Source organism: Lynx canadensis, chromosome A1 (genome assembly GCF_007474595.2).
Source record: "Lynx canadensis isolate LIC74 chromosome A1, mLynCan4.pri.v2, whole genome shotgun sequence".
NCBI lineage: Eukaryota > Metazoa > Chordata > Mammalia > Carnivora > Felidae > Lynx > Lynx canadensis.
This window is the reverse complement of record NC_044303.2, coordinates 159,227,819-159,252,756: the sequence shown is the minus strand read 5'-3', so window position 1 is coordinate 159,252,756 and position 24,938 is coordinate 159,227,819. Positions and strand designations below refer to the sequence as shown.

Here is a 24,938-nt window from a genome sequence, read left to right as displayed (position 1 = left end):
AATGAAATACTAGGTTACCAGGAGAATTGAAAAGTCAACCTGAAATGATAGTGAATTAAAACTAAAAAATGGGAGTTATTTTACCCTTTCAGATAATTGTCTCTCAAATGACCTGGGAGTTTTGTTTTATTTATTCACTGTGGCTACTTAGATTTTGTTTTAATTTTTTTTTGGTCATGAGACCACCAAAGCAAACAAATCCAAAACATGGGGGAGGATGTTTCAATTCTCCTAAAGATTGAAATAGATCCTTTTATCTTAAATGATGACTTACATCAGTATGTTGATTAAAGATTGGGTCACTAATATGGTGAATTAGAGTAAGACAAGCTTTCTTCCTGCTGCCTTTCGTCCAGAGCACTCTTACTGGGAATGTGCTTTGTGTCCTTTATAATTTCTTCATAGAAATCTAGGACAGGGGTGCCTGGATGGCTCACTCAGTTGAGCATCCAGCTTCAGCTCAGGTCTTGATCTCACGATTCATGGGTTCGAGCCCTGCATCTGGCTTTGTGCTTCCAGCTCAGAGCCTGGAGCCTGCTTCAGATTCTGTGTCTCCCTCTCTTTCCTGTTCACACTCTGTCTCTGTCTCTGTCTCAAAAATAAAATAAAAAACATTTTAAAAATTAAAAAAAAAATCTGAGGAGAGTAGCTCCTTGTCCAGTTTACCAGTTGTTTGTGAAAAGCCAAGGGGGCTCAGCTCTTACTCTGCTGAAAAGAGGCTTCAACAGGCTATGCCTCGCCACCAGGGCAACCTCGTCCCAGGCATTGCAGGTGTCACACACGTTGACAGTAGGATTTACGGGGTCTAAAATGAACGGCCTACAACAAAACAAAACAGAACACAAAACTATTCATTTCTAAACTCAATTTCAATTTGTAGTATAGTGAGAAAGGGGAATGTCAGAGTTAAAAAAAGGGATTTGGTTAAGAACAGGACTCTTGGAAGGGTGGAAGCAAGTCCACGCGGGACTAATACCTATCAGAAAACAGCAAGTTGCTTCTGCCCCTCCAACTCTGACTCCCTCTCATTTTTCCTCTTCACCTCGGGAGGCATTTCTTCCCTGGTTTCAGTCTTCAGTTACCTCCCCATTTGTCATCTACATCCACATTTGATTCATTCTACTCAAATTATTCTTAATTCACACTTGAGAAGTAAGATTCTGTGAGAAGTAATCAAAGGGAATTGGCTTTGTGGTAATTAAGGCCTTCTCATTTACAATGAATGACAATAAAGCAACTCCTTGCTCCAGACTTTCTTGATGGTAAACATGCTTCTTATAGCCTAAGGGCATAGAGAAGATACATACTTACCTGGTGTGTTTCTGGTTAACCTTTACAAAAATGGGGAACTTGGGATGGTAGTGTCTGTGCCAAACGACATCAATTTCTGTGTATCGAACCAGAAGTTTGAGGACTGCCCTCATTCCCTGCACCAGGCTGAACAACAGCGGCTTTCCTGCCAGTTCCCAGATGTGAATTGTGAGGAGCTCCACTGTGTAAGAGGAGGGAAGTCTGCGGAATCTAGACACACAGAACGAAGGGTTGTCTACTTCCCTTAACCCAGAAAATGAAGACAGATTTATTCACTTACGAGAAAAATTTAAGCTCAGAAGGCAGTTTACAAAAGAAGAAATTCTCTTTTCAATCACACTGTTTATCAAACAATTTTTCCACCAATGAGATGGACCAAATATAAAGAATTATGATATCTAATATTGGTGAGTTTGTGAGAAAAGAGACACTCTCACATTCTATTGGTGAGGATGTAATTTAATACAGTCTTTTTTTCTAAATTAAAACAGTCAACTCTACTAAAATTTGGTATGTTCCATCGCTTTGGTCAGCATTTTTCACTTCTCATTCTGTAGAGAATGTGGCTAGTCTGACTTGGGCACACACTGGATTTTGAAGACATATTTAAAAAAGGAAAATACTCATAATTTTTACATTGATTGCCTGTTGAAATGATAACATTTTGGATATAGTGGCTAAATGTATTATTAAAAGTAACTTCATCAGTGCTTTTTACCTTTTTATTTTTTTAATTGTTTTAATGATTATTTTAGAGAGAGAGAGACAGATCATGAGTAGGGGAAGGGCAGCAAGAGAGAGAAAGACAGAATCTGAAGCAGGCTCCAGGCTCTGAGCTGTTAGCACGGAGCCTGACTCTGGGCTTGAACTCACAAACATGAGATCATGACCTGATCCAAAGTCGGTTACTTAACCAACTCAGTCACCTAGGCACTCCTACATTTTACCTTTTAACGTGGGTACTAGAATATCTAATATTGCATATGTGGCTTGTATTTGAACATCACTATACTTTGCAGTCATTAAAAGAAAGTAGCTCTCTAGGTACAGCTATAAAAAGATATAGATTAAATGAATAACAATTTTCATAGTGATACATAAACTATAAACCCATTTGTTCCTTGTTTTTAAAAAAAATTAAGCATATGTAAAAAACAAATTTGGCAGAATATGTCCTAAACATTGTTAGGGAGGTGGGAATTTGGAGTGAAGAAGGAAAATTTTCTTACATCAGTCTTTTAAATTGCAGCTTATGTACATCAGGGGAAAATAAAATAAAAAATTAAAGCTAGGGGTTATAAACAAACTCATGGGAGAAAAAAAAAAACAGATAGTTTCAGGATTCCATGTTGGTTGATATCCAAACACATATTTTGTTGCCTTGGCATTCATTAGCCAGTACAATCTCTTTTGAGGATATATTGCAAAATCATGCAGTTCTTCCCCTAATAGCATGGAAATATTTTCTTACTATCATTATTGGTCGTTTGTTTTTATTTCAGTAAAGAAAATAGGAAAAACTAAAAGGAGACAAAATTTTTTGTCCTGGTAATGAAATAGCAAACCAGATTTTAGACTATCAATAATTTAGTTCTTACAATACTCCCTGAGGGGTTGACAGCAACAAACACCAGACTTCAAATCCATCCCCACTTGAACCAGCTGGTGGTATTCCCAAGCGCCAAAAGAAAGTCATGGTTGAAAACCACTCAGGCAGAGGATGCTCTTCATATGACATGAGAGTAAATTTAGGGGGAAAAAACTTAATAAACATGAGACTGTTTTCCCTCACATTTTACAGCACATTTACATCTGTACTTTCATACTTCTGATACATGTTCATACTATTTATTCTGTGTTATGTTTTAGTCGTTTAACATTGTTTCATGTAACTCCTTCCACATATTAATTACCGTGCTTCCCAAATTTGTCTTGAATAGTATTTGATCATATTTGTGGGCAAGTTTATTTGTTCTTCAAGGGCATTTTTGCTGTTCTTTATCTTAAGCAGTACTATTCTGAATATATTTATACAAATTACTTCTTTAAATGCATTTATTTTCTGTAAGGTTAGTTCTCGAAGTATTTCTCATCTCTTTTCTTAAAAATCTTTATTTTTAGGGGCGCCTGGGTGGCGCAGTTGGTTAAGCGTCCGACTTCAGCCAGGTCACGATCTCGCGGTCCTTGAGTTCGAGCCCCGCATCAGGCTCTGGGCTGATGGCTCAGAGCCTGGAGCCTGTTTCCGATTCTGTGTCTCCCTCTCTCTCTGCCCCTCCCCCGTTCATGCTCTGTCTCTCTCTCTGTCCCAAAAATAAATAAATGTTGAAAAAAAAAATTAAAAAAAAAATCTTTATTTTTAGTACTTTTTTAGGACATATTTTTAATATAAATGACCTCAACTCTTTTTTGAAACCAACTAATAAATAAACTCTTTTTTTTTACTTTTTACTATCACTTTTTTTTAACCTATAAAGGAATTACCTTGACAAATGGTTTGAATATTTTAAAATCCTTAACACATAATAAATATTTAATACAACACTACCAGATTACTTTCCAAAAATAGAAAACCAATGACCATATTATAACATATGTGGTCCAATTTCCCCCACAATAGCACCTTTTTAAGTATTAGAATTATTGTTCTGCTACGCTAAGAGATAAGCTTCTTTGCAGACCTCTAAATGCTCTCCGTTAAAAAACAAAACAAAACAGTGTTAGATTTCAAACCCAGGCCTATAATCTGACCAAGGATCTACTCAGGCAAGAAACTTTCTTTCTTGGTCTTCTGTTCTTCTATTTTTAATAATAACTTTTTGCTCAACCAAATGAGAAAAAACATATAGACTGTTCAGAGATGTTTAGATACAGGAAGTATTATATAGAAATATATGTTTACAAAGTGACTAATGTTTTCTATGGTAAACATAAAAATATACAAAGAGTAAACAGTGGGTGATTCAGATGAACAAGTCAAGATTATTAGTAACTTTATACAAAGACAAAGAAGACATACTCTTTGTAGAAAGTGGCCATATATAAATATGTTATAGTAAATCTCCTGTCTCTGCTATTTCTGCCAAAAGGAGAATTCAGATATATTCCATGTCTTTGTTTATCAAAAGTTTATCTTAAAATACTGAAACCAGTCACTGTCTCCCTCACCTCCCATCATTATAAGTTAGAGCTTATTCCCAGCAAACGCAAGAAAAGAATCAAGAACATGCACATAGCAACTTTTGAGGATCCCCCTTCTCTGAAAGACAACTCTGCCTCTGATAGAATTGGCTACAGCAGAAGGAACACTTGAAGCTCAAATTGTGCTGGTAGTTTCCCCTTTCTTTTTCCTGCGGCTTCGTTCTTTGCACCAATCCCTCTGGCTATGCCACTGAATATTTTTGTTTCTATTCTTTGGTTCCTACCAAACCATTACATTGTTTCAGAATAATGTAATACAGATGTTCCATATTCTAGACAGCCCTTTCTTCTCTCTCTCTCTCTCTCTCTCTTTCTCTCTCTCTCCCTCTCTCCCTATATTTCCCTCTCCTCTGCCTACCAAGGTAAGAGGTGGGGCCTGGAAGTATAAAGGAAAGGGATACGAAAAGAGGAAGGCTCACATGGTGCCCATGTGCTGGTTACATACTTATTTTCCTCGGTGGACCTGGCAAATGACGTCTTGAACCAATGTATCGTTAAACGAATGAGCTCCTTCACCCTCACCACAGATGCCTTGACAAAATCCACTTGGTACGGCAAGAGGGCCAAGGCACACAGCTGTGCTGAGTCACTGTCGTTACAGAGGTACAGTTTGCGGTAAAGGTGTTTTAAATCTGTTAACACCAAGGAACAAAGACCATTGTGAGAATTTGCTCCCTCTTCTTTTTTGGCTTCCCCAATACAAATGAGCTATGTTTCTCTGATTAATTAGATCTTGATCATTTAAAACGAAAGTTGTTTTTTTTTTTTCTTTTTAGGAAAGTTACTCCAGTTTACTCAAGTAATTAAAAGAAGAGAGAGCTTCAACATCATGATGCCTGAGCAATTCAAGTGAGCAAACTCTGATATAAGAAAATCTGATGAGGCAGATTTTCTGTCTATTCACACTGGAAGTTTATTTCCCAGAAGCAGATTTCAGTACCTTAGGCAAATATCATCTACATATAAACTAAATGTCATCAGACTCTCTGAACAATAACCTATATAATTCCCCTTGTTCAATATCTAAATTGTTCTTATTTGTATATATACTTGCAGAAGAGATTCTACCACCTGGACACGAGGGAATTAATTATATTTATAAAGGTAGAAATGATTTTAAAGATGTATTTGGGTCAAATTTAAAACAAATAGTCCACTAATGGGGGAGGAAAATGAGATTAAATGGCAAGAATGACCATCAATAGCTTAATACTACAACCTTATAAAACATGTACTCAGGTCATGCTTATTCTCTCTGTATGAAATATAAATGTTTAGTACCTTTTATCATAATCTATTTAAATTTTCCCAATTCAAAACAATTGGAAGTTCTAATATGAATTTATTTTAGACAGCCCTTACACATACCTATCCTTCTGCCCAACTAAATTGCACACAATGATACACTTGTTAATCATGGAAAATTTCACATCTACAATACGTATTTTAAAGTTAATTGGTTAGTAACTTTATGTTAGTTGTAAAATATATTTTACATAAAGTAAAATACTGATGTGCCTTTATCTGGATCCCTAATCTCAAGCATATCTGTGCAGTCCTTTTATCCTGGTCCAGTTGTTTACGGCCAAATCAGAGATATAATAGTAGGTTTATTATCAACAGGTTAGAGAGTAAAATCAAATTACTATGATAAACATAAGCAAATAAATAGAGTTATATATGACACATATCTTATAAGGGCATATTATAACAAACATATTCTAGTCCCAAACTTCCAGGCAATAGTCATTTGAACTATTAAAAAAGACCTTTCAGTTTTACTTAGAGCTTTTCTCTGCCTTTCTTAGCAATCAGACTTGGCCAGAAACTCAGATTTATGATGATAAAAGATAAAAGAAACAATAATTTAACTCAAATTTTGATATTCAATAAGTGTGCCAGATACTTGATGACTTACTCTATTTATCTGATGAGATGTCATGGCTGACCTGGGGATTATCTACTCAAAGCCACTGGTATATGAACATTTCCCCTCCTTCAAAGGTCTTCACTGACAAGAACCCAAGTTTGTGGTCCCTAACTTATTTTTAATGCTTATGGTCTTCTATTTCTACTCTGTGTGACTTAGGTCAGTTTAAGAAACTTTAGTTTAGCATTATCACATCATCACCATTATTTGAAATACAGGAACACTTAGCTCCCTTGCTTTGAATCAAGTACTATTCTAAGTGCTTTATAATTATTAACACATTTACTCTTTAACATCCCTGAGATAAAGGAACTATTATTCTCTCCAGCTTGCAAAGGAGGAGGAGAGTCAGAGAGGTTAAGTAGGTGGCTCAAAGTCAGCATGGCCAAGAAGTTAAACCATCTATTGTCACCCTACTATCTTCTATTGCATGTTAGATCTGAGCCCAAACGCCTAATTAGTGGCTAATTCAATGGTTCTCAGACTTTAATGAGTACAAGAATCTTGTGGGGATCTTTTGAAATGCAATTTCTGATTTAGTAGGTCTGGGATGGAACCCAAGATTCTGTATCTAGCAAGTTCCTAAGTGATGCTGACAGTGCTGATCTGAGAATCACATCTGGGGCAGGAATGTTGTCAATCATGGTCTTGTCAGATCTCATGGCTCTGGGCTGCACTGTAGCACATGGGCCACACTATTGATTGTGTAGCACTTATGTAAGGTGTGCAGGGAATGACATCAAGATTCCTGTGAAAACTTGATGTGATCATCTGAGTCTTGCTCTGGCAATTTTTAGCAACATTTAGTTGCCCACTAAAATTCCTTGGAACCCTAAGATTTGTCTGAATTGCTGGATTGTTGTTGTCCTGTAAAATCCACTCCCCATCATCAGTGGAGAAAAGCAGAGTTACATAACAATTTCAGGATTTTTCAGTTCATTTCACACAGCTGTGCTCAAGAACTTAGGGGACTTAGAAGCCAGTGTAAAAATATGTTTCTCTCCTCTGGGAGACATTTTAGCTCAAGAGCTACTGATACAGCCTCAAATCCTCAAGACAATTTCCAAGGAACTGCTGTTGGCTAACAATTGTGCTTTTGAAGTCTGCACACAAGAGAAAGAATTAATTTGCACAAATACAAAAGCTTTATGAGCCTATGGTAAGATGTAAGGAGATAGAATCATCTTTTTTTAAATAAATATTCATTGAGCTAATAAGCATTTTGCTACATGATTTCAAATTGAATCTCATATTTTAATTCTTGCAATATCTCTGTTTTTTAGATTTAAAAAAATGAGGTTTGAGATTTCCATGATTTACCTAAGGTCTCATAGATAATATAAAATAGATCTGGGATTTGGCTTCAAGCCCAGTGTATTCTTCCCATTATAGAACTTTGACATTGTATCAGTCTACACAGGATCTAGACAGTGTGAAGCACCTGGATTTATATCCCAGGCCTTGCACATACTGGCTATATAACTGTGGGTAGTTTGCTTACATTTTCTAAGGCTCAATTTTTTTTAAATATGCAAACTGGAGAGAGGGTCATTATTTTAGGTGTTTGTTTTGTTTTGTTTTGTTTGTTTTTTTGCAAACCAAATGGGATTCATTTAATGAGATTAATTTTAGGGCAATGAGAATTATGTATGGCATATAATAAGTGCTGGATAAATCATAGCACTTTAAAAAAGTCTTACAGGATCAGCAAGATTATCAGAGCCAAGAAGACTTAACTAACACTGCAGTATAGACCAAGATGTCACATTCCCTTTCCTAGTATCCTTATTTCAGAGTTCCCTATACTTCTGTCTTATTACAGATGATGTTATATTAAAATGACCTACTTATGGGGCACCTGGGTAGCTCAGTTGGTCAAGTGTCTACTTCTTGATTTTGGTTCGGGGCAGTCTCACAGTTCATGAGATCAAGCCTCGTGTCCATCTCTGCACTGACAGTAAGGAGCCTGCTTGGGATTCTCTCTCTCCCTCTCTCTCTCTCTGCCCCTCCCCAGCTAGTGCATTCCTGCTCTCTCTCTCTCTCACTCTCTCAAAATAAATAAACAAACAACACAAAATAAAATAGCCTATGCATGTGTTTTCCCCTCCAGACTATAAACTTCATCATGTCTTATTCATGTTTGTACCCAGTGGTAACACAGTTTCTAGACCATGGCAGGCACGTAGTGCATGTGTATTAACAAATTATAGCACAAAAGAAGAGAATTTTAATGTGAGCAGCACATTGTCCAACAGTGCTGATTAGTAAAAGAACTAGCTCAAGAAAGTCAACCTGTTCCTCTGGGGTCTGGCTGAGAGGGTAGGACCAATGTTATGTTTAATAATTCTTTTTATTCCATGAATAGTTATTGAATAATACAGTACCAGGAACAAAGACAAATCTTATGCTCATGGAGCTCAAAACACTGTGGGAAGCCAAACCTGTACATAGTGACAGTATAGAGGATCATGCTGTGGTGGAGATATAGGGAGGATTCTGTGGGAAAGCAGAAGAGTCAGGTCTAGGAAGAATTAGAGAAGCAAGTTGAGCTGGTGCTGAGTTGAGTCTTGAAGGTTGAGCAGAAACTTTAAGATAGAGTATAGGATGGGGCAGGTTAAGAAAATGTATCACTGGGGGTGCCTGGCTGACTCAGTCAGGAGAGCATGTGACTCTAGATATCAGGGTTGTGAGTTCCAGCCCCATGTTGGGTATAGAGATTACTTAAATAAACCTAAAAAATCAATGGAAACAGTGGGCAAAGACATAGAGATAGAGCCTTAGGGAATAACAGATATTTCAAGGTTAGGAATCTCTCCTCTACAAAATGTGAGCTCCAAAAGAACAACAATCTTGATCTCCTGTCTATTTCATTGTAAGTATTTAATAGCACATGGTAGATATTCCACAAATAATGGTTGAATGGGATAAATAAGTGAATAGAACAGTGAAAATATTTAATATGTCCTGCTAAGCTACAGGAGGATCACTGCTCATATATTGGCTCATGATTTGCTATGGTACTTTTAGTACCACCTATTGACACAAAGAGAATACATACATAAATGTTCTAAGTCAAGCAGAAGCCTACACTCAACACCCAAGTTCTCTGGAGAATATACTTAGGTTTGCATGAATCACTTAGTCATCTGGGCCTCCGCTGGGGCTACTATAACAAAATATCACAGACTGCATGGCTTAAACAACAGAAACTTATTTTTTTACAGTTCCGGAGGCTAGGAAGTCCAAGATCAAGGTGCCAGTAGATCTGGTTCCTAGTGACAGATCTCTTCTTGGCTTGCAGTTGGCTACCTTCTTGCTGTAGCTTCACATGGCCCCGAGAGGAAGTTCTTGTGTCTCCTTCTCTTCCTTGAGGGGCACTGATCCCATCCTGGGGGTCCATTCCCCATGACCTCATCCAAACCTGATTGCCTCCCCAAAGGTCTCTCCTCATAATACCATCACACTGAAGGTTAGGGTTTCAACATATGGATTTTGAGGAGCTGATAACGGGGCCTTAATCTTCTTGCCTAATGGAGATACTTTATTCCCCTCTTTTTGTAAGTATGGACTAAATTCTATATTTCATATCTCATTTCAGATAGCACATCTTAGGGATAAAAATAACATCACAGTAGCCATCACAATATCATTCTATGACTCTGTCCTTTTCACTTCCCATTTCTTTAAGGAGTTTCCTCAAATTCCTCCCCTATTTAAGATGCCCCCATGGACTATCTCACATGTGCTTGCAGACTTTTTCTTTTTATACCACATGATATTTGCCATTATCATCTTCTCTTGATCATTTGTGCTGTTTGATGTCTTCTGTAGCTGCTGTTACCAAAAGCACTGATGGTCCCACCAAAAACAGTTATGCCATCAGGGTGGCCATGCCTGCCAAAGGCACAACTCTTCGGGCCAGTAGTGGGTAAGTAAGACCCTGAAGGAGAGAGGCCTGTTCTTGCATCTTCTCAGGTCACAGTGAGGGTGACTTCTTGGCTCCTCATGCCTTCTGGACCCCTTCCTCGTTCACACAATAACCCCAGAGCTGCATTCCACCACTCAGGCTGCAAAGTTGTGCTGACTTGAGTTCTGGCTGCCATAGCAGACATCCAGGAAACAGCTCGTCTAGTTTTCCCTCAAATTTTATTGAAGTCTTTCTCCAAGAGACAGGCATGAGTCCACTGGTGCCGAGTACTAAGCACCTTTCTCTGCAATACTGGTCTATTGAGTTTGGACCAAAGTTATGTTCCTAACCCATCTTTCCCACTGGGGAAGACTAAGTTTCCCTCCTGAGTCAGCCAGATTGTGCCTGAATCCTGGGGCAAACCAAGCTTAGGCTCACATAGGGATTCCTGCTACAAGCAGCAGCTCCCTGCAAGCTATGTACATACTTCGTTTGTGCTCTTTCTCTACTCCATTATCCTGGACAAGTAGTTAATACTTGATCACACTTCTTAAATTAAAAACTGGTGGCAGACAGATGCATGGTGTTTATGTGCTGCAGGAAAAAAAAAAATGTCTCCTAACAACACTAAATGTTTCACTACGACAAGCAGCCTGGTTCCCTACTCCTACTTCACTGCTGTGTCTGGATGTCCTCAGTCCTGTATAAATACATGTTGAATAAGCAGTCATTTTAAGGCTTCCTGTGAAACAAAAAAATAAACCTTACCTGTGGAGGGTGCATGCCCCAGGACATCATAGCAGGCCATGATCTCAAAAGAATGATTGTGAAGACCTTCAGTACATAAAAAATTGAATCTTAAAGACAATGGTGCTCTCTTTCCCATTAGGATCCTTAACAAAGGAACAAGACATGGCATGAGAAATAGTAGAGAAAAAAGAAACTGAGATGATTTTCAACCACCCTTCCCCTTATTCTAGCCCTGCTACTCTCCTGGCTATTTCTTTTTTTTAAATTTTTTTTTTCAACGTTTATTTATTTTTGGGACAGAGAGAGACAGAGCATGAACGGGGGAGGGGCAGAGAGAGAGGGAGACACAGAATCAGAAACAGGCTCCAGGCTCTGAGCCATCAGCCCAGAGCCTGATGCGGGGCTCGAACTCACAGACCGCGAGATCGTGACCTGGCTGAAGTCGGACACTTAACCGACTGCGCCACCCAGGCGCCCCACTCCTGGCTATTTCTTAAACATTCCAGGAATGTTCCCTTCTCAGGGTCTTTGCAATTGCCATTCCTATACCTAGAGTACATTGATGGAAGATACTCCACAAGGCTTCAGTCTTCGTTGCACTGTTTGGCATTCCCTGGCCACCCTTTAAAACAAGAGCTCCCTCCCTGTTCCCTGTTCCCTTACCCTGCTTTATGTTTCTTCACAGCATTTAGTTACCACTTGGCATTATTTGCTTATTTCTCTTATATTGGAGTGTTGGTTGAACAAAGGCAGGAGCTGTGTTTGTTTTATTTACTGCCCTGTCCCTAATATCTGACATGTAGTAGGTGATTAAGAAGTAATGTTTAAGTGAATTATTATCTGAATATAGATTGGGGCACACGATATTGTTAACCATGAATATGATTAAGTAATATATTTTAAAAGAAATCAGACTTCTACTTCTGGGTATAATGAAGTAGTCTGTGGAAGATTGATGCTCATTCACAACAACCAGAAAATTAGGTTTTCAAAACCACATATAAACGTATTTGAGGGGCATCAGGGAGTTGATGAAGCTAGAAAGGCTGAGATTCCATGAGGGTGGGGGCAGCAGATTATGGAGAGGTAGACAGATACTCTGCTTTTTCCTTTCTGGGGACATACACTGATTTGGGGAATAGACACAAGGCTGAAAACATGGATTTTGTTTGTGTGAAGAGAAGCTTCTGGGGTAAAGAAACCAGCAGAACTCTTTCTAGTTCAGGGGATTGATGCAATGTTAAGAGACTTGGAGGCCACAATCCTGATCAAAAGGGAAGGGTGGAGAGTTGAATCTGAAATATGACCTGCTTTTCCCTCCAAACATCTGCTGAATTCTGAAGATGCTTGAGACAGGCACGGCTGAAGAAATAAAGCAGAATGTCTTCAAGAGTTGAATGGGGTTGGTGATAGTTTTGCCCGAATGAGACAACATGGATGAGGGTTCAGTCTTAAGAGCTGAGGAGACAAGGACTAGGGCAAAGTCCTTGGTAAACATACCAGGCTGTAACAGTGGTTCCCCAACTTTGTTGCATATTAGAATTACCTGGGGATCCTTAAAAAGTACAGATGCTCTGGCCTCCAAACATTTTTATTTAATGGGTATGAGGTGTTACTTGGGTAATCAGTTCTTATTCTATCCACTTGGAAAAAGAACATCAGCTGAAGCATCTAAGATTTTTTTATGCACGTGTCCTGGCTTTAATCTTAAAAAATCACTAGAAATTCCAAGAGACAGGGCTATAGGAGACATGGCCATTGGTATGTGAAGTTTTTACTGTTGTGTATACCAGAGAGTTTGAATGAAGTATTAAATCCACTGAGGGGTTCAGAGTTCTAAAATGGGTCAAGGTTAATGAGAATGTCACTATCTTAGGCTACCTTACATATACATTACTGTCCAATGAGTATTCCAAAAGATTTTTGCTAATCTTATTAGTAGAAAAGAGGCATGGGTCATAGCAGTGCTTGTTCAGGAGTCCTCAGGTGATATTATTTGCCACTTCCTATTCTTGTCAACCCAGTCCATGAACATGCCATGTCTTGTCCATGTCTTATCAAGACAACTCCAAGTCCTCCAATCTGACTTTATTTATTTATTTATTCATTTAGAGAGACAGTGTGGGCAGGGGAGGGGCAGAGAGAGGGAGACAGAGAATCCCAAGCAGGGTCCACACTGTCAGCACAGAGCCCGATGCAGGGCTCAAACCCACAAACCATGAGTTCATGACCTGAGCCAAAATCAAGAGTCAGATGCTTAACTGACTGAGCCACCCAGCCACCCAGCAATGTAATTTTAAAAGACTATTTCTCAGAGGAGAGCTTTAAGATGCTCCGACTGGATAATATAATGAAAGAGAGATTCTTGTTTTCAAGACTTCTAAATCAATGCAATAAGAAATAAGAGATAATGTGGAGAAATTCCAATTATAACATAATTATTATAGGTGTGACACTTTATAGCACCATCTCCTTAAAAGCTGAAAGTATGTTTTCCCATTGTGGTTTTTTAATAATAAACACACTGATGTGTAAAGAGAGGAGCACAATACCTCTGGCATGTAAATGATTTCCAGTAACTTGGGCTTATTGGGCAAGTCTCCTGAGATTTCATTCATAAGCAGGGCCCGGAAAGTGACTGACATAGAACAGTTGTTGTTACTGGTAGATTAAGATATAGACTAGTTTCAAAGGAAAAGAACGAGTTTTTCTCACACCCGTCTCTCAAAATAAAGTAACTGAATAGCTTTAAAAATAACAGCAACAAACAATATATCACCAAAAACCAGGCATCAACTGAAACAATAAACTCTACTCTCTCAGTGGGTGGGAGTCAAAACCAACTGTCAGACCCACATATCTGCTTCTTGTCCATTTTTAATTCAATTTTCCCTTCAAATGAATTGTGGTATGGTCTTAGTTGCTCTGAGTAGTGGAGAAGAAAGCCAGAAAAAGCGGCTGCTCCATTCAGATATCAGTACCAAACACCACCCTTGGACAATCTGCCTCTTTTCCTGACTTCACAGTCCTCTTTTCTCAGTTTGCCTCTAAGTCTTACTTCTCAGAAAATATGCTCCTTTTTAGCCACAGGAACCATTCAGCCAAACAAAATATGGGATAAAATACATTCTGGGCTGAATTAAAACCATTAGTCCCTTGAAAAATCACTCAGAGTGAGTGAAAATGAACAGGCATTTAAAAGGTGCAAAAGAAAGATGGTGGTTACCTGGGAACTCGGTTCAACTTTGAAGACTTTTCAATTAAATTACTTAATGAGTTGAAAGAATAGAAGGAACATAGATGAGAAAATGAGTTTGCTTGTTTTTAGTCAGGAACAATTAGAGTAAATGAACCATGGTTTTCAGGGTTGTTATTTTTCATGGGTTCTACTTCAAAATTCCTTCTGGAAATCTAAAAAGTAAAGACTTTCAAGAGCTGTTTTTTCCAAGTGAAGGGCAGCTGAGATATGGAAGAGGGGAGAAAGCATTAGGGAGAGTGAATCCATAAGGTTCTTTGAAGTTGGGTGGGTGAGGAGTATAGAAAATGACCTAACAATGAAAAACAAATATTGTGTTTCCAAATAAGGTTACCATGGAAAGAATACAGCCTAACTCTTATTTTTAATGCGCTACTTAGAGTACATTAACATTCTGTTTTGATAAATAATAATAACAATAGTATGATGCAACCTTTAGTTTACAAATTTAATGGGGAAAACTTGGAAGAAACAATGGATAAAAATGAAAAACACATTCTCCTATTTCTCCTGTTTGTTTTCTTTTTCTTAAAGGTGGTCTTTCTCCATCCAAAGTGTAATTGTATGTGAAACTCCATCATTTCCCTTTCTGCCTTTCCAACCCAAAGGATGTCAGTCACTATTGTCACCATCATGCCATTCATCTGAAGTCTTTCGCTAACTACCACAATTTAGTAGGTGTTTGGTATTCCTGAAGGTAGTATGTTTCAATAAAGACACATTCAAGCTACTTCTCCATACTCATTTGAAGCGAAGGCTTGGTAATGAATCTATTATTTAAATTAAGAAACAGTTCTGGGACATTGTTTTAAAACATTGATCTTATTTTAGAAAAAGTGACACATAGCTTGGTTTGTTTTTCTCAGGAAAAATGCTTTCTTTATTTTACAACATGGATACTTGCGTTTCTCTTCATCCACAGTTCACTATACTGAAAAAAATAACAGGATGTGTAAAAATGAAAGAGAAAAATAAATAATAACATGTCAAGGTGTTTGCATTTCTTTCCTTTTTTCTTTCTGGAACTTACCAAAACAAACAAACAAACAAACAAACAAAAACAAAAAAAAACCCTGCCAGGTCTGATTAGTTCAACATTTGGAGCAAAGAGACATTGTGTGTAATGTCAGCAAAGCCACATCAGCAAGAGACCCCAGGATATAGCTGAAGGGAATGTTTATCAGACAAATGTGTCTCAAAGACTCTTGGTTCTTGGAGGCACCTTTCCCACCCCTTCCTGTTTGCATTCCTCAGAGTCAGGTTTCAGCTAGGGGATGGAAATTAAATAAAGGTGCACTGGGGAAAACATACTTAGTCCTTAAATCGTAGAATCTCAAATTCGTGAAATTTCATTGAAAGTTCAGCTAGAAGTCTTAAAAAAAATGCCTCTGGGGCAATCTTTCCAAGTTTTCTCTCAAAAATTTAATGTTAGCCTACAGAAGTAATGGTTGCTCAATAATGCCCTTTTGTACCAAGCTAAGAATTTCCCTTAGCTGACGTTTCCACCTGTGGAAGAAAAGGATTCACAGGAACACCTTCACCCAGACCTGTTTCCACGTGATGTTTGCTTTAAGTTTTCCCTCAGAGCATCCAGCGCTTCTCTCAGTTGTTTTTTGCAATGGTTCACATTGGCAAACACATCACTGAACAACACGATGTCAATCTCTGAGCATCCTTGGGTGTCAGTCCCCTTTATATAAGAACCACCCTGTGAAGACGAAGGATTTAATGTGGGTCAAACCTAAACTAACCTTGAGGGAAGCACAAATTTCAAGTTGTAGCATTTTAGGGTCAATTAACATTGTGGAATAGCTTAAATATGTGCAGTTTAACCCCCTTCACCCTGGGGGGGGGTGCGGAACAGAAGAAGGAGAAAGCAATCTATCACGGTCTACTGAGAGTTTAGGTTCAGCTATGAAAAAGAAAGCATAATTTTCCAAAAAAGCCTGAAAATCCTTACGAAGACAGAGAGCCGCTAGTTCTCAGACTCTTTCTGCCTGAAAGCCACTAGACTGTATGGAACCTACAGGGGCAGGAATCAAATTCACCACTGTGAAGCCTGAAGCTCACACCTAGCAGTTGTCAATGAACAGCTAGACAGGTGCCACCGGCATAAGTGTCCTAGCACAGACCCAACCTGTGAAAGCTAGAACCACAAGTGACTGAGGTTTCTGGGGGATGTTACTTTTCCTTGTTTCTAAATAGATCTTGAATGCTTTTTAATAAGTGTTCTGTAATTATAATTACTGAGAATTTACCTCAAATCTCTCGCTAAATATAATTTTATAAAAGTCAAACTGGAAGGAATTAACCGTACTTTATTGCCGTCTTTAGCACTCCAGGAAAACTTCAGGTTGCAAGGTCCCACAGGAATCTCTTTAGCAGCAAAGAAACCTGTTACCTATGATTTGGTAACCGTCATGTCCCAAATAAGGCAAAAGCAACCTATCAAAGGTAGACTGTGACACACAAATGACACTGTGATTTCACATGAAGTTAGAAAACATTTCAATGCTTGGCTCCAGAGTCATTCTGTATCTGCTAATCATGAAGACTAAAATAGGTGTCTCATGCCCTACCATCTCTACCCCAACTTAACTCTGTTCCTAACACGGTTCTCACTAGTGCAACTAATTTACAAAACCTATTCCCATTAGAAGTTACAGTGACAGGGGCGCCTGGGTGACTCAGTTCGTTGAGCATCCGACTCTTGAATTCGGCTCAGGTCATAATCCCAGGGTTGTGGGATCAAGCTCCATGCTGAGCATGAAGCCTGCTTGGGGACTCTCTTTCTCTCTCTCTTTCTCTCTCTCTCTCTGCTCCTCTGCTCCTCCTCAGCTCACATGTGTGCTCTCTCTCTCTTTCTCTTAAAAAAAAAGAAGAGGAAATTATAGTGACAGAGGAATATGGGAAATGTAGTTTTTAGCATCTTTAATCTGAGAGTTCTTAATACACTAATGTGTACTGTCACTATTCAAGAATGGACTAAAGGGCACAACAATTCTGCAACTTAATCAATCATTAGCTCCTGTTTTTGGCAAGCATCAGGCAGGACTAGAATAGAACGCTGACTCTTATCTCTGTAGAAGAAAATACATTGTTTCATATTCAGGCATTGCCATAGCTATCTGAAGGAAGAATTTAATCATCCTCATAAATCATATTTGCTACTGAGTTACATTAAAAATCGTTTTTGCTTTTAAATAAGTTTATGGCTGAAAGATGATTTTATAACAAATATATGTGCATTTGTAGTTTTCTTGACATCATTTCAAAAGATTTATTTTTTTATTTTTTTTAATTTTTCTAAGCAATCTTTACACCCAGGGAGGGCTCAAACTCATGACCCCGAGATGGAGTCTCACGCTCCAACTAGTGAGGCAGCCAGGCACCCCATGTGTGCATTTTAAAACGAAGGAGTGGAAAAATTATCGGAATAAAATGCCCACAGAACTGCCCTGTATTTTTTTCTCTAAACACGGATGAGAGAGTATTCAGTGACAGTATTAATGGTAAAAATAATAATAACGGGGCAGGGGGGAAATCATACCATCATTGCTATTTGGATTCCTTTCCTGTGTTCAGGCCATTTTTCTTCAAGGAAATTTTCTGTGCTCTCTGGACAGCTGTTCCTGGACTCAGTGAGTTGTCTTTAAGTTGACAGGGAGCCCATCAGCGCAGCACCTAATTACTTCCACAGGCAGATTGCTCAAGCATGAAACAGGGCCCTGGGGGACAGGCTCACCTCCTTTGCCTGAAATTCCCTTAAGCATTTACAAATATCAGTCAAGTGTAAGCCAATTCTTTGGTCTTGCCAATGTAAAGGCACTTTCATCCCTCGGGCAAAAATTGCCAACCTTAATGGACTCCAGCTGTCGCATGGTTGAGTGCCTGCTCCACCAGCCTGAAGCCTGCCCTGGCATTTCAAAGAGCTCCTTGCGAGCTGTGTCACCCCATGCAGAAGGCAACACTGGCCTTTGAACATGTGGCCTTGCCCGGTTGACGTTCAATGCCTCCATGAGGAAGGAATGGCTTCCTTAGGGCTGTGTGGCCTGGCTCAGATTACCTGGATCACTCGGGAGGCCGGCACCGGAAAGCAATCCTGGATCAACTTGAACAGGGCCCCAATTTCAGCCACACATGCAGTGCTCAGATGACCAGAGGCAGGGCGGATATTTTTATCTGCAAATCTCTGTAGCTCTTGGGGACTTTTACACTCCAACATATTATGAGGTGAAAATCCTGTAGACATTTGGGCTGCATAGAGAAATGGCCAGTATTTGATATTCACTGTACAGAAAAAGATGCGTGTGTCTAAGGCAAGAATCTAATTTTATATGTAAATTACATCTAGTCAGTCACCAGGACTATCTAGTTGTAATAACAGGGAAACTGACTCTGCTGGCAGAGCATCAGGTGAACAGCAAACTTCACTCCCACCAGACTTAGCTGACATTGAACCCTAGGTCTCTATAGAGAAATGGCTGAACAGATATTCAGACATTCTTGTATGAGGAAAAAAAATTTTTGCTCCAATTTCCTCAATCATTTTAAGTTCCTAAGTGAAAAACATATATGTTAACAAGTTTCAACAAAATGACCCCAAGGTACAGAATTCCAAGTTAAACCATCTATTAAAGGTCTCAAACTGTCAGTCCAGGGGCCATATTCTGCCTACAGAATGTTTGGTTTGGCCTGCACAGTGTTTTCAAAAAGAAAAAACTGAGCCAACACCTAAAAACCAGAAGATAGTACTTTTTTTTTTTTTAAATGGGGACATCGTAGGTGTGTGTTTTGAGCCAGAAGAGCTGACAAGACTAACCACATCCTTCACGAGAAGGAAGTGAATAACCGAATTGCTAGGTTCAACGAATGGAGCATGTGAACTAAACTGAGAAAGGCAGATTAACAGGAGAAGAGGCATTCAAATTTTACTGATGCTAATATATTTTTTTAATGTGCATAGGTCTCTTTACAGAAAAGAAATGAAAATTCAAAGTAGCGGTGAGACTTGGGGGTTTGTATGCCACTTAAAATATAATATGTTGTGGAGAAGTGAGTAGACAGAAGGAAGGGAGTCCAGAGCTTTGAAGGCCAATAAATTGTGGGAAGGTGACTAGGAAATACACAGGGGGAGCTATTAAGCTCTATTAACTATTAAGAAAACTATTAAGGTTTGTTTGGAAACACTCATGTGCCAGCTCTAGGTTATCAGTGATAAAGGCTACTCTCTTCATCTCAGTACAGGAGAGAGAGAGAATTTATGGCTTGCTTTTAGGCAGAAAGGGGGAGAGCAGGGAGTTCTTGTATTTACTGTTTCTCAACTGCCTTGGCTCCAAATAATCAATACACCAAATTGGCATAATTAGGGGTGGCATATCCTGATCCCCTTCAACAGCAAAGAAATTTTCATAACTTTTGCATTGGAAGGATCAGGAAAAAAATCCCTAAGTATTTGCAGTCACAAAGTGGCCCTCATTCAGGTTTATACAATAAATTCATATTATCACTGAGAATTCATTAAAATATTTTTTTAATGTTTCTTTTTTTACTTTTGAGAGAGACAGAGATAGAGACAGAGCATGAGAAGGGGAGGGGCAGAGAGAAAAAGGAGACACAGAATCTGAAGCAGGCACCAGGCTCTGAGCTGTCAGCACAGAGCCTGACATGCGGCTCAAACCCACGAATTGAGACATCATGATCTCAGCCAAAGTCAGAGGCTTAACCGACTGACCCACCCTAGCACCCCGAGAATTCATTTTAGAGAGGCCTCTGGCTAGAAAAGGGCTCAAGTGCCTTAAAGAATTCACTAATTCTCTCTGGAATGAACTTTCAACTGGACTTTCTTTTTCAAACACGTATAGAACATTCACAAGAATTGAATACACACTCAGGGCACCAGGGTGGCTCTGTTGGTTAAGCATACTAACTCTTAGTTTTGGCTGAGGTCATGATCTTGCAGTTCATGAGATTGAGCCCCAAGTTGGTACTGTCAGTGCAGAACCCTCTTGGAATTCTCCTCCCCACACACCCCTCTTTCTCTCTCTCGCTATGTCTCTGTCTCAAAATAAATAAATAATGTTAACAAGAAAGAATTGAATATATACTCAGCTATAGATAAAACTCAGCACATTTCAGACAACTAATGTCCCACAGATTACATTCTCTGGCCACCATGCAACTAAATGAGAAGTCAGTAACAAAATAACTAAAAATACTCCTTGCTTTAAGAAATTTTAAGAACCACACATTTTAAATAAATCATGTATCACAGAAGAAATCATAATGGAAATCAGAACATACTCAGAAATAATCAGTAACAAGAGACTTTATATCAACACTCAAGGGATACATAGCCCCTTGTTTAAGTTTTATCAATTATGCCAAGTTAACAGATTATGTGGGGTTTTTTTTTTTTGAAACTTTGATTCTTTTGCTTGAAACATAATATCCAATTTATATACTACTCTAGGGGAAGTTCATCACAAAATGATTACTTTCCAGTGACCTCTCTGTATCCAGAATCAATTATTATTTCCTGAAAAAAATTATATTGATTAAAATTCTTTCATAGACCAGCAACCACAAGTTAGTTTAGAGCACAGACCACAAACATGAGAGGAAAAGGTGTAATATCTTAGTTTTGTGGCTATTTTTGACATGGATAGACCATTACCTGACTCCCACCTGAATTCCTGATGCTGTCCCACTTTTGACTGAAAGCCCATAGAACTGCATGAACTGTGTTGTCTCTTTGAATGACACTTTGGTTTCCCAGCTTCTTCTTGAGATTTGGCTTTGCAAAATTTTACTTCGTCCCTGCCACTCCAAGAGAGGATAGTCTCAAGCCACATCTGGTTTCATCCTCTATCGTTCTCTATTACCTATTCCTGGAAACAACCCCTAAAGCCTTGCACTGAGGGAAAATCAAAATATGGTTTCTATGTTGCGTAAATATACACAGAGAGAAAGAGCCAGGCTTCTCTTTTACCTCTTTTTCTGGCTGTGAAGTGATGTTCTTGTATTTCATGCTTCTCCCGACTAAGGACGGTTCCAAAGTGCCTAGAACACATCCTGCAGGTTTTTGATATTTCTGCAGCCATATGCTTTATATTCCTTTCTTCTAGATTTTCCCAGTTGAGCTTGTGTGTCTCCATGGCTGACCTGTCATGTAAAGACTGAGAAAAGGTAAACACATAACATAGGAATTATAAGAGCTCTTTGAAAGATCTGCTGGACTTGATTTGGCTTCTCACTAAATGCTCCCATTCATGAGCACAGAGATTCTCATTCTGAGTTTTCAAAACATAGCAAAGCCCATTAGTTCTTTTGATATAGATAGAAAACTACTGTAGGTTAATGGATGAACCATGAGAACTACAGTGCTGGGAAAAAAAGATATATCTATCCGCCATATATATATATATGTATATCTATATACATATATACATATACATATACATATACATATCTATATACATATCTATATATATATATATATATATATATATCTCACCAGGTTTTGTTTTATAAAATCAGAAGAGTAAAATCCCGGCTCTTTTTATTCTCTCTGGAGGCTTTAGAAAAATCATTTAACCTAATCGGGGCTTTGTTCCCTCATTTGTAAAATGAGGTGGAGGAAGGAGGGAAAGTATATTTATCTACTTCTAAGCTTCCATTAAAAGTAAAAATTCTAGGGGTGCCTGGGTGGCTCAGTCAGTTAAGCAGCCAACTCTTGGTTTCGGCTCAGGTCATGATCTCACAGTTTGTGAGGTATATCTCTCCCTCTCTCTCTGCCCCTCCCCTGCTTGTGCTCTCTCTCTCTCTCAAAAGAAAGAAACTTAAAAAAAAAAAAAAAGTAAAAAGTCTAGGATTGTGAGAATCCTGTCACTACATAAGCATTTTGGAAAAATAATTCCAGTAGTAGCAGCTGCCCTGGATACAACACTCATGTCCAGTGAACTCTGCTGAGTGTCCCTAACAGCAGCCCTACGAGACAGATCCTTTATAGCAGGACTGAGACATGCCGCTTTAACTACTTCATCCCACCAGGTGGCCTAGGACCTGGAGTTTTGTTTTAATTTCTACTTTCTTGTTAATTAATCTCCATGAAGAGAATTAATACCCAAAAACAACAAATAAAAAGCAGTGGGGTTTTTTTTTAGAAAAAGTGGGGGGAAACCCCAAGTTTTCCCCTACTTTTTCCCACTTGTACCTTACTGTGATCTTGGAGCTTCTCCCTCAGGACTTCTTGGCCAAATTTTTCATAGTGAACTTTTCCAAAATGCTTCTGTTGAAAGTGATACTTCAGAGCCTTGCAGCTGACAAAATCACTCCCACAGCACTCACAGTTGTAGTATTTGAGAGTCCACATCCTTTCTCAATGAAGTATTAGATCTGGAACCTACTGACCACAAAAACAAAAAGCCTTTGAAAAAAAATCTAGTCTCTCATAGTTAACTAGAATACAGGTATTACTTCCAATGTGCTAATGTGTGCTCAATCACATGCATGTTTCCTAAGAAATGTATCCCTCACTAAAATCAAACGCAATATCATGAAAATACCTACTTAGACAAGCTGTTTGTGAGCTTGGGCTTATAAAGATTAAGATGGCTGTAACATCAGCAAAACAAATGCAAAATGTGTATAGGTATATATGCACATTTTTCTAAAAAGAAATTTCAAGTGAATCTGTGACCCAAAAGACATTAGTAACTGCTGGTTTAGATATAAATCTGCTGATTTAGAGTACTCAAGAATTCCCCAGGAGCCATTGTTTCTTCAATTTTTACCACCCCATTAATTCCCATATTTGAAAAAATTATCATGATCTGTACATGTCTTTTGAATCGCTCCCTGGATTTTTAAAAGTAGTTAAAAGCAGATAAAAAGCAGAAGTTTGTACCAAGAGACACAGTCAGGAAGACGTTGGCGATTCCAATCTCCTGTGGGTTTCTCCTGAAACTGTTTATTTTTCTTGTTGCCAAGCAACTCTGCTTGAATTTGTAAAACTTATCTGAAGCTTAGAGCTCCTTCCTCAGAGGTTAGAATTATGGGATTTGTAGTTACCAGTTTCTTAGCAATCAAATAGATCCAGCTTTTCTAACTGTACTCATAAATTGTTTTGCATCTGCTGCTGTAAAACATTGCCACAAATTTTAGTGGCTTAAACACATAAAACTATTGTCTTACAGTTCTGTAGGCCAGAAGTTTGATTTGGTTTCACCAGCTAAAATCAAAGCATTGGTAAGGCTGAATTCCTTTCTTTAGGCTCTAGGTAAGATTCATGTCCTTGTTTGTTGTTGTTGTTGTTGTTTGTTTGTTTTGTTTTTTCCCCCCAGCTTCTATAGTCAACCCACAGCCCACACTCCTTGGCTGGTGGCTCTCTTCTTCCATCTTCCAATGAAGCAAAAGCAAGTGGAGTCCTGTTCACATTGCATCTTTCTGATCTGTCTCCCTTTTCCACTGTTTAATGTTTTCTTATTTATTTTTGAGAGAGTGCAAGCAAGGGAGTGACAGAGAGAGGGGGACAGAGGATATGAAGCAGGCTCTGCACTCACATCAGTGAGCCCCAAGCCCAATGTAGTGCTTGACCTCACAAACTATGAGGTCATGACCTGAGTCAAAGTCAGGGGCCCAACTGACTGAGCCACCAGGTGCCATACCTTTTCCACTTTTAAGGACCTTTGTGACTCCATCGGGCCCAACTAGATAACACAGGATAGTCTCCCAATTTTAAAGTTGGCTCTTGACAACCTTAATGCTATCTGCAAATTTAATTCTCCTCTGCCATGTAAGGTAACAAATACAAAGTTTCCTAAGATTAGGACATGGACTTCTTTGGGGGAACCATTTTTTGCCTGCAACATTGTACTTCTAAACTTCAAACAGAAATAGAAATGAATTCAAAATGTATCTGTAAAAAATGGAAACGAGGCAAACTGTTTCCTTTCTTTGCAAAAACATCTGTGCTTAAATGGTTCTGGAGCCTTTGTCAGAGAGTGTTGAGCAGTGTGCTTTTCACTGAGGTGCGGTGCAGTTCTCCAACTACAGGTCCTATCTCATTAGCAAGGTGTGAAAACAATTTAGGGGTTGTGACTAAGATTTTAAAAAATCAAAGAAGACAAAAGTAGGGAATATTGAACATAATCAAGGTAAATAATGATTTGTGAAACATCCATTACAGCTAAACATACACATATCTGTATTGGGTTACAACGTAAAATGTATTTTAAAAAATCTAAATTACACGAATTAGTTTATTTCATATCCTCTCATTGGTCAGCAGAAGCTCTATCTCTTGTTTTATTTCCCTTAATTCCCCATCCTCCACTTTCACTTACCTCCTTGTTCCCCCACAGGTAAACATTATAATGTTTTTTGTTATATACATATTTGTTATATGTATATATATATATATATATATATGATATATAAAAACATAAACATAAATGTTTTTGTTATATATGTATTATATATAATATATATTATATATATATTATCTATACTCTGGTCCATTCCTTTTAATTGCTACAGAATAGCCCATAGTGATATCTGCTATATTTACTATATGTCTTTCTCTG

The 24,938-nt window shown here is 38.5% G+C and overlaps 1 protein-coding gene across 2 annotated transcripts; it reads right to left on the bottom strand.

The window, feature by feature from the left end:
- Nucleotides 1–580: 580 nt before the first annotated feature.
- LOC115520788 (2'-5'-oligoadenylate synthase 3-like) lies at nucleotides 581–23,322 on the bottom strand. 2 transcript variants are annotated; one of them, XM_032593802.1, is made up of 9 exons: nucleotides 23,261–23,322; nucleotides 22,568–22,759; nucleotides 21,344–21,530; nucleotides 18,419–18,609; nucleotides 15,900–16,060; nucleotides 11,115–11,239; nucleotides 4,955–5,141; nucleotides 1,312–1,521; nucleotides 581–819 (listed from the first exon to the last, which is right to left on the bottom strand). In XM_032593802.1, exons 2-9 carry the CDS (start codon nucleotides 22,724–22,726, stop codon nucleotides 663–665), a joined length of 1,377 nt encoding a protein of 458 aa, XP_032449693.1. In that variant the 5' UTR covers nucleotides 22,727–22,759; nucleotides 23,261–23,322; the 3' UTR covers nucleotides 581–662. The 2 variants fall into 2 exon arrangements, with proteins under 2 accessions (XP_032449693.1, XP_032449689.1); XM_032593798.1 differs by having other exon boundaries at nucleotides 22,568–22,756; nucleotides 23,261–23,309.
- Between the last annotated feature and the right edge of the window lie 1,616 nt (nucleotides 23,323–24,938).

Coding starts and splice junctions, on each gene's coding strand:
- LOC115520788 (XM_032593802.1), bottom strand. CDS start 22,726: ATGTGGACTCTCAAATACTACAACTGTGAGTGCTGTGGGAGTGATTTT. Junction 21,531..22,567: donor AGCTCCAAGATCACAGTAAG/GTACAAGTGGGA, acceptor ACCTTTTCTCAG/TCTTTACATGACAGGTCAGC. Junction 820..1,311: donor GTTAACCAGAAACACACCAG/GTAAGTATGTAT, acceptor GTTTTGTTGTAG/GCCGTTCATTTTAGACCCCG.